Source organism: Hylaeus anthracinus, unplaced genomic scaffold, assembly GCF_026225885.1.
Source record: "Hylaeus anthracinus isolate JK02 unplaced genomic scaffold, UHH_iyHylAnth1.0_haploid 11982, whole genome shotgun sequence".
NCBI lineage: Eukaryota > Metazoa > Arthropoda > Insecta > Hymenoptera > Colletidae > Hylaeus > Hylaeus anthracinus.
In genome coordinates this window covers 14,786,758-14,803,675 of record NW_026534330.1, presented here as the reverse complement: position 1 = coordinate 14,803,675, position 16,918 = coordinate 14,786,758, and the positions used below count along the sequence as shown (strand labels likewise).

Sequence of the window (16,918 nt, the reverse complement as noted above, 5' to 3'; positions counted from 1 at the left end):
AATTATTTTATTTCACTCTTTTTTGTGGCAATCTATAACCAATAGGTTTCATGCAATAACAACAGTTATGAGCAATATACAGGATGACCCAAAAAACGTTGGAGGTCCTTATAAAGACTTGTTCCGCGGGGAGGGGGTGTTGAAACAATTTTTCCTTAGCGAAAATGTTGCTCGATGCTTCGTTAAGGAGATATTCCAGAAACAGAAACTCCCAACCAATCACAGCGCGAGTATGCCGGAGGAGCGCCTGCGGACATACTCGCGCTCTGATTGGTCGGAGGTTTCTGTCAATATCTCCTTAACGAAGCCTCAAACAACATTTTCATGGATGTTATATAGTAACAAATTTAAATAATTTAATTTTGTTCTATTTTTTAATAATTTTAATTTTATTTTTAATCTATTAAATTTAAATAGCTTAGAAGTTCTGTTTTTAATTTATTGCTTAAGATGGATTTAAAAGTAAATATAATCTAATTAGTTTTGTTGAAGTTGATTATATCAAGTGTACAAATCGCCCGTCAGTTTTATTTTTAGAATAGAAAAAGTCGTAACATAGTAAAAGCATTTGAAAATACTTTTAGACAGAAATTAAAATTTAATATATTTAGTAAATTAAATGATTTAGATAATTTTATTAATAAATTTTATTTTTTATTGTTAGTGCAATGTTTTATTTTGAATAAAATAAATTTATATAATTAAGTTTGAGTAAAATGATAAATAAATTAATTAATATATAGATTTTAGTATTGTGAAAGAATTTTTGATTTATTGTAAACTATAAATTGATTTTTATACCTTTTGTATCAAGATTTATTAAAATTAAATTATTAATGTTAATTATCTCGAAAATAAAAGATTTATTTAAATATTGTCTTTTATATATCATTATAATTTAAAATATTTAAATACTAATGAAAAGTTAATCGATTTTTGTTACAGCCGTGCGATGCATGTATAGCGGTGGTCGCCATGGCGTTGGCTCCCTCTACAATTTAATTATGTACGTTTATTATAGCAGAGAGAACCACGCTCTGAGTTCATCTATGTTTCTTTACAATTATATTATATTCAATTAAACCTGTGCCACTTAATTCCACTCGCACCTCGATTCCTGCCATTAGGTTATGGGCCCAGTAGGAATATGTATCGCAATCGACAATAAAAGTGAAACGCGGAATCCGAACACGTTTATTTTATTGAGGTTAAGTGCGTAGTACGGAAGGACTAACCAAAATGAACTCGTCAAACGTCGCTCGGATCGAATCTCTAACGCGTGATACTTAAGACACCTGGAAAATGCAGATGCGAGCTTTGTTGGTAAAAAATGACGCGTGGAATCACGTTAGTGGTGAATGTAAAGTGCCGGAACGAATCGAAAACAATCTTGCTTCTGAAACGGCGTACAAAAATTGGAAAAGAAACGACGAAAAAGCTAAATCGGACATTATACTATCGATAAGTGTTTCTGAATTAAAGCAAGTGAAGTTCTGCGACACGTCCCACCAAATGTGGAAGATACTGGAGGAAATATATCAATCCAGAGGACCCGCGAAGAAGACAACTTTGCTGAAAAGACTATTACTTCACAAAATGAAGGAAGACGACGACATTCATACACATCTGGGTAGGTTCTTCGATGCTGTGGACAAGCTACAGGAAATTAACGTAGATATAAATCCGGATGTGCAAGCGATCATGTTGTTATATAGTCTGTCGAATACGTTCGAGAATTTTCGGTGCGCGATAGAGTCGCGAACGCGTTGCCAGATCCAGAGACATTACGCGTAAAAATCATTGAAGAATATGATGCGCGGAAAAATCAAACGGTCGACACGATACCTAACGCGATGTTAGCAGGTAAATACCGCGGAAAATCGAATTTCTCAAACCGGAACAAAGACAGTAGATCCGGAAAAGAAATTTTCAAATATAAGTGTCATCGGTGTAGGCGTGTAGGACATAAAGCCTCGGAATGCGATAAAAAGATCGGTAGTGCGCGACAAAATGTACACGGAACGAAGACGTGACGAGTTTATACGCGTCAGCCACTATTGAAAGAGCATTGCTTACGAGTGCGAATCGCGATGCGTGGTGCCTCGATAGCGGATGCACCTCGCACTTGTGCAAAAATGCTAATGATTTTGTAGACGCGGAAAAATCAGAGTGTAAAGAACTCAATCTCGCAAATAACATGTCGACAAGTGTTCATGCGAGAGGAACTGTTCCGTTAATGGCGTTGCACGAAGGACAACAAAAACAATTCAGATTAAACGACGTTTTGCATGTTCCCGATCTTCGTGCAAATTTATTATCTGTATCTAAAATAACCGATCGGGGCTGTAGCGTAGTATTTAAGAAAGATAAAGCGATCATAGTCGATAAGGTAGGGCAGACGATTCTTAACGCTGATCGTATCGGCGGATTGTATTACCTACGTCGGATAAAACAGGACGAATGTCGCAACACTTCGGAAAAGGTAGAATCGCGAGCGAAAATCGGCGCGCTGGAAGTTTGGCATCGTCGCCTCGGAAACCTGAACGCGAAGGATATACAAGAATCAGCACGAAAGGGTACGATTACTGGACTGAACCCTAAGCAATTGCTAGGCGAATTAAATTGCGATGTATGTATTCGGGGAAAAATGACTCGCTTACCTTTTCCTAAGAATTCTAACAGGAAAACAGGAATGTTGGAAATTATTCACAGCTACGTGTGCGGTCTGATACGTGTGCACTCGAACGGAGGATCGAGATATTTCGTAACATTTATCGACGATAGCACACGTTGGTGCGAAATATACACATTGAGAAGCAAGGACCAAGTTCTAAGAGCATTTAAAGAGTTCAAAGCCTATGCAGAAAATCTAACGGGGAGAAAAATCAAGAATTTACAGTGGGATAATGGGGCGGAGTATAAGAATTCTGCATTCGACGAATTTCTGAAGAGTCATGGAATTAAACGAAGACTCTTTCTGTCACCTACTGCCCCGAACAAAATGGACTGGCGGAGAGAAAAAATCGAACTCTCACGGACATGGCCAGATGTTTGCTTCTGCAGTCTAATCTGCCTCCAACTTTTTGGGCCGACGCCGTGTCTACGGCTAATTACATACGGAATCGATGTCCAACGAAGAGCTTGTCAGGTAGAACACCTTACCAAGCGTGGACTGGAGAGAAGCCGTATGTACGAAATATGAAAGATTTCGGTTGTACCGTTTATTTCGTCAATGGAAAACCGAACAAGGAGAAGTTTGTCCCGCGCTCGAAGAAGGGGATTCTCATAGGATATCCTGCAGACGCAAAGGTTTACCGAGTTTGGGTCCCTGACGAAAGAAAAGTAACGATATGTAGAGACGTGAGGTTCGTCGAAAAATTTGACGCTGATTTAAATCATCAATATGAAGATCCACTCACGGAAGATCAAAACGAATTTTTCACGGAAGATACGACGGAAAATGAAGGACGCGAAGAAGTACAAATAGAAATATCTCCTATCGGGACTGATCATGACCTACAAGATTCAGTCGAAGAGGAGGATATAAGCGAAATACCGCATCAAATGCAAGGAACATCACGAAGAGGTCGCGGAAGACCCAGGAAGGTCCGGACTGGATCAAGGGAAAGAGCTCGGAAGGAATACATCCAGGTGGAGTCTAACTACGCGAACGAAGAATTTGCACTAGCCGCGGAAATACCAGTAAAGCAGGCTCTATCCGGAGAAGACAGAAGTGAATGGTATCAAGCAATGGCATCCGAGATCGAATCAATTTTGAAAAACGATACGTGGAATCTGATAGATCGACCCAAAGAAATAAATATGGAGCAAACGGAAATCTCGAGCGAAGAAAAGCCAGAGTGGTTGCACGAGGTTTTGCGCAGCAACCAGGGATTGACTTTAACCAGACGTTTGCACCGGTTTCGAGACTTAGTTCAATCCGTATAATGAGTGCCATTGCTGCAAAATTCGATATGGAAATGCATCAGATCGATATAATTACTGCGTATCTGAATGGAAAAATTGATGAAACAATATTCATGGAAGTGCCGGAGCAAATGAAGGAAACGTTGGAGTTCATCCTCGAGGCGGGAAATTACGGAGCTGAAACGGAGAAGTCCCGGAAAATGTTGAACGAACTGAAGAGTGGAAATAAAGTATGTCTCACGAAACTGGCATTGTAGATTAACCCAGGAATTAAAAATGTTCGGAGCTGTACCCTCGGGGACAGACCCATGTATGTATTACACCGGTCGTGGAGAAGATTTATTACTAGTTTCAGTCTACGTGGATGATCTACTCATTGCCTCGCAACATCGAAATAAAATTGAAAACTTGAAGAAAATTTTGGCTCGCTCGTTTGAAATAAAGGATCTCGGAGAAGTGAAGCACTGCCACGGAATCGATTTTTCACGAAACGAATCCAGTATTACGCTGAAACAAAGCGGATATATAAAAGATTTACTCATAAGATTCGGAATGTCCTCGGCTAACAGTGTATGCAGCCCAATGGAAGTTAATTTGAAGCTACCTAAAACAGAAGGATCCAACAAAGATAAAGTGTGTACCCTACCATATAGAGAGCTGGTGGGATCGCTCACATATTTATCTACGGCAACGAGACCCGACATAGCGCATGCTGCGAATGTTCTGAGCCAGTACAACACGTGTTTCGGAGAAGTTCACTGGACAGCGGCGAAGCGCGTTCTTCGATACTTGAAGGAAACAATGGATCTAGGTATCTCCTATCAACGGAAAAATGAATCCTTAGTCGGATACGCTGATGCCGATTGGAGAGGTTGTCAACATGACAGACGATCGCATACGGGGTATGCATTTATCCTCGGCGGGGAAGCCATTTCCTGGGAATCTTGGAAGCAAAAGACCGTTGCTCTATCCTCTACAGAAGCAGAGTATATGAGTTTATCGGAAGCTACGAAGGAAGCCATATACTTGAGGAAATTATTAACAGACTTTGGACTCGAGGAATTGCCGGTCATCAAGCTTTTTGGAGATAATCAAAGCGCTTTACGATTGGCTGAAGACCCTGTTTTTCATAACAGAACTAAGCATATCGACATCCGACACCACTTCGTACGGGACGCGGTGAGGAACAATCTCGTAACTTTGGAGTACGCACCCTCTGACCGCATGGCTGCAGATGTATTGACGAAGGCCCTGTCAGGACCGAAACATGGCACAACCATGTTCTACAAATATAACTACACATTCTAATAATCATAATAACTCAAAATTTACAGATTCTAAAAGTATTTCGTGTTACAGGTGCGGAAAAGGGCATCTTGGTACAAAATATATGCTAAATCGCAATGTTAGATGCACTGCTTGTGGAATACGAGGTCATCTCCAATCAGTCTGCTTTAAAAACAAAGGACAAACGCATAACGTTGAGGAAATCTTACACAACGCGTCAGATGAAGACACTTTACAGTTAGAACAAGCGGAATACCGAAAGAAATTTCTTATCAAACTTCAGATAAACGATAAAATTGTAGAATTTGACGTAGACAGCGGCGCGGCGGTTACAATCGTGAATAAAGCTGAAATGCTCAAATTATTTCTAAGTCCGTTCATACATTCGACAACGCTGAAAGTAATTACATATTGTAAGAGTACGCTTAAAGCAGAAAGTTATATCACAGTACGTGTCAGACACGGTCGTACGGAACGTAAATTAAATATATATCTGACAAATGTAAATCGAGTACCGCTGTTAGGACGCGAATGGCTACGCCAATTATTAAGCGACACCGAATTACGCGAAATTACGTTAAATCATTGTACAGTAAATTCAGTAGGCATCGACAAGAAAGAAAAACTGAACTCGATTTTACAGAAATACAAAGAAATTCTGGAACCAGGTTTAAATCGTATTAAAAATAAACAGGCGCGTTTAACGCTTAAAGATGGTGCTAAGCCTATTTTCATAAAGCATCGTACAGTTCCATTTAAATTACTACCACTAGTTGAACAAGAAATTAAAAATTTAGAGGCCGCAGGAATTCTAGTAAAGGTCAATACTTCGGAATGGGCTACACCCATAGTACCGGTACTTAAGAAAGAAGGTAAAGTTAGAATCTGTGGAGATTATAGCGTTACGATAAATTCCAACTTGATAGTGGATAATCATCCGTTACCAACAATAGATGAACTTTTCGCATCTATGGCTGGTGGTATAATTTTTTCAAAAATTGATCTTCGGCAAGCATATCTACAATTAGAAGTCCGGGAAGAAGATCAACCCTTACTTACATTAAATACACCTCTAGGATTATACAAACCGACTAGACTAATGTACGGAATTGCATCGGCTCCTGCCATATGGCAGTGAGAAATTGAAAATATTCTAAGGGGTATTCCAGGAGTTACAGTCTTTTTTGATGATATCAAGATTACAGGTACGAGTGATACGGAACATCTGCATAGATTAGAGTTAGTTTTTCAAAAATTACATGAATACCATATTAAGATAAATAGAGAAAAAAGTACGTTCTTTACAAATCAAATTAAGTATTGCGGTTATGTAATTCATAAACAGGGAATACATAAAGATAAAAAAAAAACGATGCTATAGAAAAAATGCCTACTCCTCGCATCGTATCAGAAGTACGAGCATTTATAGGTTTCGTAAATTATTACAGTAGATTTATTAAGAATCTTAGTTCGATTTTATATCCACTAAACAAGTTGTTACATAAAGAATAAAAATTTGCTTGGTCCAAGGAATGCGAACTAGCCTTTACAAAGGCTAAACGAGCTTTTCAAAGCAACGAAGTATTGGTCCATTACGATCTCAAACTGCCACTTATATTAGCTACCGATGCAAGCGCTTACGGTGTGGGAGCTGTGCTATCACACGGTTACCCAGATGGTAGCGAAAGAGCAATACAAATCGATAAAGAGGCTTACAGCATAATTTTTGGCGTTAAGAAATTTCACCAATACCTTTACGGAAATAAGTTTACATTATACACCGATCATAGACCATTAGTACATATATTTGCGCCTTCGAAAAATTTACCGACTTATAGCGCGATGCGTATGCAACATTATGCGTTATTTATTCGAGGCTTCGACTACACAATTAAGTACAAAAATACTAAACTACATAGCAATGCAGACTGTTTATCTAGATTACCGATTTCAAATTCCAATGAAGCTACATACGACGTAGTAGATGTTTTTTAAATAGACACGATACAATCACTACCAACTACATTCAAAGAATTAGTAAAGGCGTCTAAGCAAGACATACATTTAAAGAAAATAGTAGAGTCAGTAGAAGCAGGTACACCGATACAAACTAATGATAGATCCCGTAGTAAAGAATTGGAATACAGCGTTCAACAAGGAGTTCTTCTATGCGGACATAGAATAGTCATACCAAAAACCTTGCAAAGCAAAATACTAAAAGTATTACATAGCGAACATTTTGGAATTGTAAAAATGAAAATGTTAGCACGTAGCTATGTTTGGTGGGATGGTATACATAACGATATAGAAACAATCACAAAAAACTGTGTAGAGTGCAACGCGAATAGAAATAATCCACCAAAGATTAAGCATATGTGGGAACCTGCTACATTTCCATTTGAACACATATGCGGGATGATTTTGCGGGACCATTCAAGGGATATAATTTCTTAATAATAGTTGACGCCTACACAAAATGACCCGACGTTTTCATAGTAAAAAACATTACAGCGGAGAATACGATACAAAAATGTCGCGAAATATTTGCAAGATTTGGGTTACCGATGCAGATAGTGTCAGATAATGGACGTACATTCGTATCAAACGATTTTCAACAGTTTTTACAAAATAATGGAATTAGCCAAAAGTTAACAGCGCCATATAACCCAGCGACAAATGGATTAGCAGAGCGTTTTGTACAAACATTAAAGAAATCTTTACATACTATAGATACACAGAAAACAAATTTATACGTAGCATTACAGCGCATACTAATGCAATACAGAATTACTCCACATTGTACAACAGGAATTTCTCCAGCGGAATTAATGTTCAATAGGAAGATTAGATGCACTCTAGATATAATGCGACCTAAAAATAACGAAAGTGTTCAATATTACAACAATAAAAGCGTGTTAAATTTTAAAAAAGGGGAGAGAGTGAGCTGTAGAAACTATCAACGTGGAGACAAATGGATTTTCGGGAGAATTCTTAAGCGTATAGGAAAATTGCATTATATAATTAAATTAGATGATGGACCAACTTGGAAACGACACACTAATCAAATACGACTGATTGGAGAGTTTACTCCTTCACGTTTATCGTCGAAAGACAAAAACATAGGGAAATACATGGATTATGCAACCGATATAGAACCTCAACAAACAATGAATCGTGTAAATATGGCCAGAGCGGAAGAACCGCCGGAACCATTGAATGGTGAAACAGGCGTGCATAGATCGCAAAGAATAAGAGCACCGCCAGCTAGATATGGCGATTTCAGAGTTCATTGAAAACATTAATAATTATTCAGTTATTTATTATGAGAATTTACATTTCGTTTACTATTCTTTTCTTTTCCATTATTTGTATACATATGCGCTTACTTAGTTATAGAAAAACAAAATTCTATGTATTTTTTTTCCTTACGAAAGCCGTCGCGATACTATGGCACGTATTCTTAAGGAAGGGGAGTGTTATATATATATATATATATATTCAAATTCCCCGCTAACATGTACCGTGTATGAAAAACTCGGAAACGAACGTTGATTACAGCGACGGATGTACACAGAGTGCCATCCTTCTGGCTCGAGACGCCGTAGCGATCTCACGTGGCGAAATGCGTAATGCGAAATCGGTATACCATTAATGTACATATTTTTGTTAGTTGTCTAAGTATTAAGTAAATACATTGTGAGAACATAACAATGGGATAACCTATAATTTTAATATAATTTTATTTATTATTTAGTTAGTACACATATAGATATGAAATTAATTTATTTTAGTAAAAATTTAATAATTTATGATGTAATCAAATAATTATTTAGGTTTATGATATATTTATCATATAAGATAAAATTAGATAATTTTAGTTTAATTAATATAATGATAAAATTAGTATAATTTAATGTAAAATTTTATATTTATTTTTAATAAATATTTTTGGAATGAAGCAAAATTTATATTCACTTGTTTATCAAAAACATGTCTTTTTGTTAATAATCTAAAGTCGATTCTGCCCGCTGAATTTAGTTTAAAAGGCTGCAGTATTTTGACAGTACTAAGGTAGCATAATCAATAGTTTTTTAATTGACAACTGGAATGAAGAAGTTAATGAAATATAAACTTTCTTAATTATTTTTATTGAATTTTTATTTTAAGTTAAAATTCTTAACTATAATTAAGGGACGAGAAGACCCTATAGAATTTAATTTATTACATCCTAATTTTATTATATTCGAATTTACGATTTAATAAATTTAATTGGGAGGATTGTTAAATTTAATAAACTTTAATACATAATTATCAATAATTGTTGTTTATAAGAGTATTTATTAAATAATAATAGATAAATTACCTTAGGGATAACAGCGTACTATTTTTGGAAAGATCAAATTTATAATAATGATTGCGACCTCGATGTTGAATTAAGATAATTTTAAGTGCAGTAATTTAATAATTAAGTCTGTTTGACTTTTAAAATCTTACATGATTTGAGTTCAGATCGGCGTGAGCCAAATGGGTTTCTATCTTTAAACAATTTAAATATTTTTGTACGAAAAGACTAGATATTTTAAAAATTTTATATACTTATATAATTATTTTGGCAGAATTAAGTGCATTAAATTTAGAATTTAATTATACATAATTTATATATAAGTAATAATATATTCATTAATAAATTATTTTTATATAAATTTTGTTTTTTTTTATTTTAATACTATTAATGATATTAATTAGAGTAGCTTTTTTAACATTATTTGAGCGTAAAATTCTAAGTTATATTCAAGATCGTAAAGGTCCTAATAAATTATGAATTATTGGAATATTACAACCATTTAGTGATGAAATTAAGTTTTTTTTTTTTTTTTTGGCAAGTGGAAAAACATTCATAGGCACAGGGTGCCGGTGGACGAGGCCAGCATCCGGTAGTGTGAGATTTCTACTCACTAAAAAACCACCCGCTTCCCGCGTTAGCCCCCCGGACCAGACCTGCTTTCGCATAACGACAGTCCGGGGGCGTGGCATCTAGGCCTCGCTAGGAGGCCGGTCGGATAGTACCGAAGCTAGGGGGAGCCCGGAGTATCATCCAGGCATCCCTCCTCTCTCTTGCGACGCAGCACACGCTCCACGTAGTGCGCGACCGCAAATGATAAAGTAATTAAGTTTAATACAATTGTAATTATTAAAATAATAATTTTAAATATTGATAAATTAATAATCTATAATTAGTCTTTGTTTAAATTATAAATTTATTAATTACTATATTATAGTTAATATAAATCATAATTATATTTAAGTGTAATTGCATATTAAAATTTTGAATTTTAAGGAATTAAATAAATTAATAAATATAATATATAAAAGAAAAAATCTATATTTAGATTATGAATCGAATAACTTAAATTAGTCTATTTATATAACCTAATTATTAAGAAATTTAAGTAATAGTAGTATTGAAAACTACATTTTTACTTCATCAAAATATTCCTTTATTCAAAAATATTACTATCCCATAAATTTAAATATATTTATTAAATTCTTCAAATTTAAATATATCTATTAAATTCTTCAAATTTAAATGTATTTATTAAATTTTTCAAATTTTAATGTGTTGGAAAAAGATTTTTCAATTATATTTAATAAATTTAATTATATATATAATATAATAAATTTAATTATATAATATAATATTTATAAATTTAAAATTATAAATATTATATAAGTTTTATAAATTAATTATTAAAAATAAATAATTATAGTTTCTGTAATATGATATATTTATATAAAAAAAATTATATTTATAATATATAAAATAATTTAATGGTATATTATACATTTAATTATAAAGAATATATATATATATATAATTTATTAATATATTGTTATTGATTAATTTTATTTATTTAAATTTAATAAGTTTTATTAACCTATTATAATATATTAAGATTTTATATATAGATATATTATAAATTTATTATATAATGAATAAATGTATAATAAACAAACATGTAAATACTCCACCCAAATCCGTTCTTATTAGGATTTGGAGGGGGGTATTTAATTAATAATTTTTATTTTTATTTATATTTAATATACATTTAATTATACATATTTAAGATTGATTATCAATATATATTTATGAATTAAAATAATATGTATAACGTATTAAAATATAATTCCAATTAATTAATAATAGTTTAATATTAAGATAGTTATATAAATATAATTGAAAAATCTTTTTCCAACACATTAAAATTTGAAAAATTTAATAATATTATTGAGAAATCTTTTTCCAACACATTAAAATTTGAAGAATTTAATAAATATATTTAAATTTGCAGAATTTAATAAATATATTTAAATTTAAAGAATGTAATAAATATATTTAAATTTAAAGAATTTAATAAATATATTTAAATTTATGGGATAGTAATATTTCTGAATAAAGGAATATTTTGATGAAGTAAAAATGTAGTTTTCAATACTACTATTACTTAAATTTCTTAATAATTAGGTTATATAAATAGATTAATTTAAGTTATTCGATTCATAATCTAAATATAGATTTTTTCTGTTATATATTATATTTATTAATTTATTTATATCCTTGAAATTCAAAATTTTAATATGCAATTATACTTAAATATAAGTATGATTTATATTAACTATAATATAATAATTAATAAATTTATAATTTGAACAAAGACTAATTATAAATTATTAATTTATCAATATTTAAAATTATTATTTCAATAATTACAATTTTATTAAATTTAATTTCTTTATCGTTTACAAATTTATATAATATATAATTTATGATGGAAATTTCATCAATATCAATAATTTCATTAGTAATAATTAATAATTCCCGCGCACCTGGCCTGGGCGACGAGGTCAGGCGGGGAGGTGATACCCCGACGCTCTACGTCCCCAGGTGGCGGATAGGGGAACGCTCGCCACGTACTCTTCGGAGTGTGTGGAAGGTAGGAGTGAAATAAAATAGCTCCCGCGGACCAAACACTAGGGGAGGAAACCCCAAATCAAAAACGAATCATGGAGATTTCATATAGAGAGTACCGGCGTCCGTCAGGGGTGAGCAACCGGGCCCCGGACGTCCTTATCTTACGACCGCAGTGCTACACAGGTTGACCACTTGGCCTGCGTAGCATTAAATGCTACAAGTGATGGGACGAACGTCTCCGGATCCGTTCGGAGGACGAGACAGACGTCCACATCGTCGGACGGTGGCCGCCGGAGGCGACGCAGCACGGATGACAATCCATTCGTACCGCCTCGGAGCTTGGTCCCGAGCCCTGTCGGTCAGGAAGTGGCCGCGGTATCTCCCCAACTCAGCGGGGGAGATGCCGTGACACGAAGTGTTCCGGGCCAGGTACCTCCGCTGCGGAATCCTGGCTTTTGTGGGCCAGGAAATTTGGCCAGTTCTGAACGCGCCGATGCCAACGACCACGGTGTCGGGGACCGGGCGTTCAGAACATTAGCCACCCTCGAGCGAGCGGAGAGCTCGCAAATAGCGGCGATGAAAACCGTCCTTGATGTTATGCGACAGGCATCCCTCAAACAGAGGAATGTCAGCATGGACATCAAGGACCGAATGCAGAAGCTGGTGGAGGCGGTGGACGATCTGGGCCATGGGCTAGTGGAGAGACAGCGTGTCCTCCACATGCTGCAGCTCTCGGCACGCTCACTGCGCCGCCATCCGGGAACACACCCGCCCCTCGACCACGGAGAAGGCGCCGCCTTGAAATTAGGCGGACGGCTGTCCTCCTAAAGCCGGCCGAGGGCGCGACGTACGCGTCCATTGTGGTCACGATACGTCGCCAGGTTCGGCCGGAGGAAGCGGACACGGAGGTCCGCCAAATAAAGAGGACGAGGGAAGGGGCCGTCCTTCTGGAGCTTGGGCGATGTGGAGACAGCGCCAGGTTCCAGTCCGCGCTCCGGACGGCGGTGGGGGACACCGCGGCAGTACGAGGCCTGAAACCCCGCGCGACGATCGAATTCCTCGATCTTGATTGCGTCACGGCCTCAGGGGTGGTCGTGGACGCGGTCACGCGGGTGACAGGGGAGTCGCCGGAGGAAATCCGCGTCTCCGTTCTCGCGACGAACCCCCGAGAGCTGCGGAAGATCGTGGTGGAGCTTGGCGACGGAGCTGCCGTTAAGCTCCTGGCCGCTGCCAAACTCAAGATCGGCTGGGTAAATTGCTGCATCCGGCGCTGGACGGAGGAGCAGCGTTGCTTCCGGTGCCTGGGCTACGGACACACTTGTAGAGAGTGTAAAGGCCCGGACCGGAGCAACGCTTGCCGGAAGTGCGGCAAGGATGGCCACAAGGCGGCGGTGTGCGAGGCCACCCCCCACTGCCATTTGTGTGCGGGGAAAAAGGACGCGGCGACGGACCACGACGCGGACTCGGGGAAGTGCCGGATCTTCCGGGAGATCCTTGACGCAAAAAAGGGTAAGCCCTCTTCGCGGCCACGGTAAGGATCCTCCATGGAAACCTGAACCGGTGTCGACTTGCCCATGACTTGCTAACGCAGCTCGCTATAGAGAAGCAAGCTGCGGTCGTCATCGCAAGCGAGCAGTACCGCGATTGGGACTGCTCCACCTTTTTTTTTTTTTTTTGTTGTGGGGAAATGCGTTACGCATACCTCGGTTTCCCAGGGGGGAAAAACCGAGGTTATGTGGGACTACCATCGGGGAGGGGAGCGCCAAAGGCGCGCCCGTCCGCAATGGCTACCCACTAAAACCCCACACCCACCTAAGCAACATGGGAAGCGCCTGGATCACGCGAGTACTCGCAGGACGCTTCCCAGCTTACATGAATCCCGGGGGAGGGTGTTAGCTTCCCCCACTATCTACTTTTTAAGACCCCGGGCGGGGGGACCCGTCCGGTGTCCCCATCCCTGTGGCCGTCGGAATGGGCTTCCCGAGCCCCTGCTCGGTCCACCCACAGCCCCCAGCATCTTCGTGTCCGTATTGGTTCAGGAAACAAAGAGCTTCCTTAACGCCAGGACAAGAAGACGCCGACACCGGTAAGGGAGGGTCGTCGGAGGCGTGATCCGGCACGCCCAGAACCTCCCCACCCCATCGCCCATGCGCACCCACAGGACCCGTTGGTCCAAGTGGGGACGGGCCGACCACACAACCTCGGGCCGTCCTGAGGGGAATTATATCCCCCGGGTCTCTTTCCCGGGCTCGCTCGTCGGCCTCCTTCTGCGACATAACCTCCTCGCAAAAGGTGGCCGCCGCTTTCCACGACCTCTCGCTCGAGGCCATGTGGTCGGTCATGGCCGCGAGGGAGAGGTCCCACCCACCCACTGCGACTCTTACGGCACGGCTCGGCGCGGCCCATGCCGGACACTCCTCGAGTGTGTGCCACGCCGTGTCCACCTCCTCGCCGCAGTGGCGACAGGTATCTACGGTGGGTTCCTTAAGACGTTACCTTAGCCTATTGGCCAACACGCCTCCCCCTTGTTCCTAAAGGCGTTCAGAACACGGGGACAGGGATCGTTTTGATGCACGATCAACGCACCCCGACCAAGATCGAGTACCAGTCCGATGCTCAATTTGCAGATTGAACACAACTACTGGTGGAGTACGGTCTTCTAGCTAACCGATTTTTACCCTTGTTAGTCCGGGCCAGACACCACTGCCACCTCGAAGCCAACACCGATGTTGGGGGACAGCTGACGGAAGCCTATTAGCCGATCGTCAGCCGTCGGGCTCCCCAACCCCGAGGTACCGATTTATGGACTCGGGTGGACCATTTTCGGGAGACAGCTGCACACGTCACGTCCATCTCTTGGTCCGAGGACCATGACACGACCGTGGCGACAGCAGATGCCACCCTATTGGTTCTGCAGAACCACTTAATCTACATCATGCAAGATGCTGAAATTACATGCAACGTATACGTTAGTGGGGCCCGGCGTTGTGTAATGGAGCGCGTCTCGAGTGGAAGGGTGATGTAATACGAAAGCGAGTCAGTCAAAGTTGACTGGCTGTATCTCTTTACTTTGGAGTACTGTTCGGGCGAATATAGAAAACTGCGAACAGAGTTCTTTTGTGACGAAGATTGTCAAGGGAGGTGGCCATTCCAGACCCATTCTGGCAATGGCCGATTTAAGTGGCGCCCTCTCCGTTTCGTAGAGAGTACAGTTTGTGAGAACGTGAGTCGCGGATTCGGTACCTTCACCACATGCGCAATTCGGAGATTCAGCTAGACCGAAGTGGTGAAGCTTCTCGCGGAAATTGCCGTGACCTGTAAGGAACTGCGAGGTGTAGTGGGTGATTGGGACGTGGCACAGGTCTCTGTCGACTATTGAAGGAAAGAACTGAAACGTCACTCTTCCCTTCGTCGATGAGCTCCATCTGTTCTGCCAAGTCCGGGTCCGATTGTTGGTCTGGATTGAAGTGGATGCCACGGTACGTGAATGGAATAGATTTTCTTACAAGGAAGCGATATCGCCTCTCTGTAAGAAAAAGGTCTATTGGGGTCTGGTTTGCCAGTACTCAGAGTGCGTCGGTGGAAGTGGTTCGATACGCAGCTGTCACTCTGAGAAGAGCAACACGCTGCGCACTTAAAAGTATGGATACTTGCTTTTGGTTGAGCTTGTGAGCCCATCCAATCGCACCGTATGAGACTATGGGGAGGAAAATGGATTTGTATAACAGAGCGCGGGCCCGGTAGCCGTACCCCCACTTGGATCCAGTTAACGCGGTTATGCAACTAAATCTGGTTTTCGCGTGGTCTGAGATGTAGGTTACATGTTCAGACACTCCTAAGGAGTGTCCGTACATTACTCCCAAATATCTCAGACTCTCAGAGAAACGAAGGCGTGCGTCCTCAACAGTGACTACGGGTGGTCTACGGAGATCCAAGCTACCCCTTACACGCAACATTAAAGTTTTGTGCGGGGATAGGGATAGTTTGCAATTTGAACACCATTCGCGGATAACGCCAACAGCCCTGGCAGCTGTCACCTGTAGAGAACTACGAGAGTTCCCCTCGACGACAACCAGCAGGTCGTCAGCGTAAGCCACGGTGTGCGTACGTTCTATTGTCGCGATGTCGCGCAGAAGTGAGTCGAACAGGATGATCCAAATGGAGGGTCCGAATACCGAACCCTGTGGACACCCCTTTGTGACTAGTTTGGCGGCGGTGTTGTATTGAGATGAAAGAATTACCCTTCGGTCCCTGAAGTAATCGAGAATTACGTCGTAGATATTTTTGGGGCAATCGCGGTTTCGGAGTTCGGCTGTTACGGCAGGCCACCACACGTTGTCGAACGCCCCCCTGATATCGAAGGAGAGCGCAATCGCGTGTTTAGCGGTGGAAGAGTGAACGATTCTCTGCAGTTCATGCAGAGCATCATCCGTTCCGCTGCCGTGTTTAAATCCGTATTGAGCTCGGGAGGAGTGTGTGGGGGAGTATATTATATCCCTGAGACTTATGACTATAAGCTTCTCCATGATTTTACCCAGAACAGGGAGAAGACATATAGGTCGGTACGATGCGGGATTGGATTCTGGCTTATCAGGGCTTTTGAGGATAGCCCTGATTTTCCCAGTTTTCCATGTGGGGGAGAAAAGACCAAATTTAAGGCAGCCGTTAAAGATTTGAAGGAACGCGTTTGGGGTTTGGCTGAAGGCCATCTTTAACGGAGGAACTTCAATGCCG

At 39.8% G+C, this 16,918-nt stretch overlaps 2 protein-coding genes across 2 annotated transcripts in view; both read left to right on the top strand.

The window, feature by feature from the left end:
* The window catches only part of LOC128886433 (uncharacterized), a 267,121-nt gene that overhangs the window by 238,625 nt on the left and 11,578 nt on the right, over positions 1-16,918 (top strand). The window lies entirely within an intron of this gene.
* On the top strand, positions 4,480-5,235 carry LOC128886291 (uncharacterized). Its single transcript, XM_054140999.1, has one exon. It carries the CDS (start codon positions 4,480-4,482, stop codon positions 5,233-5,235), a length of 756 nt encoding a protein of 251 aa, XP_053996974.1.

What these genes read in the sequence shown, in the direction of transcription:
- LOC128886291 (XM_054140999.1), top strand. Translation starts at nt 4,480, where the DNA reads ATGTCCTCGGCTAACAGTGTATGCAGCCCAATGGAAGTTAATTTGAAG.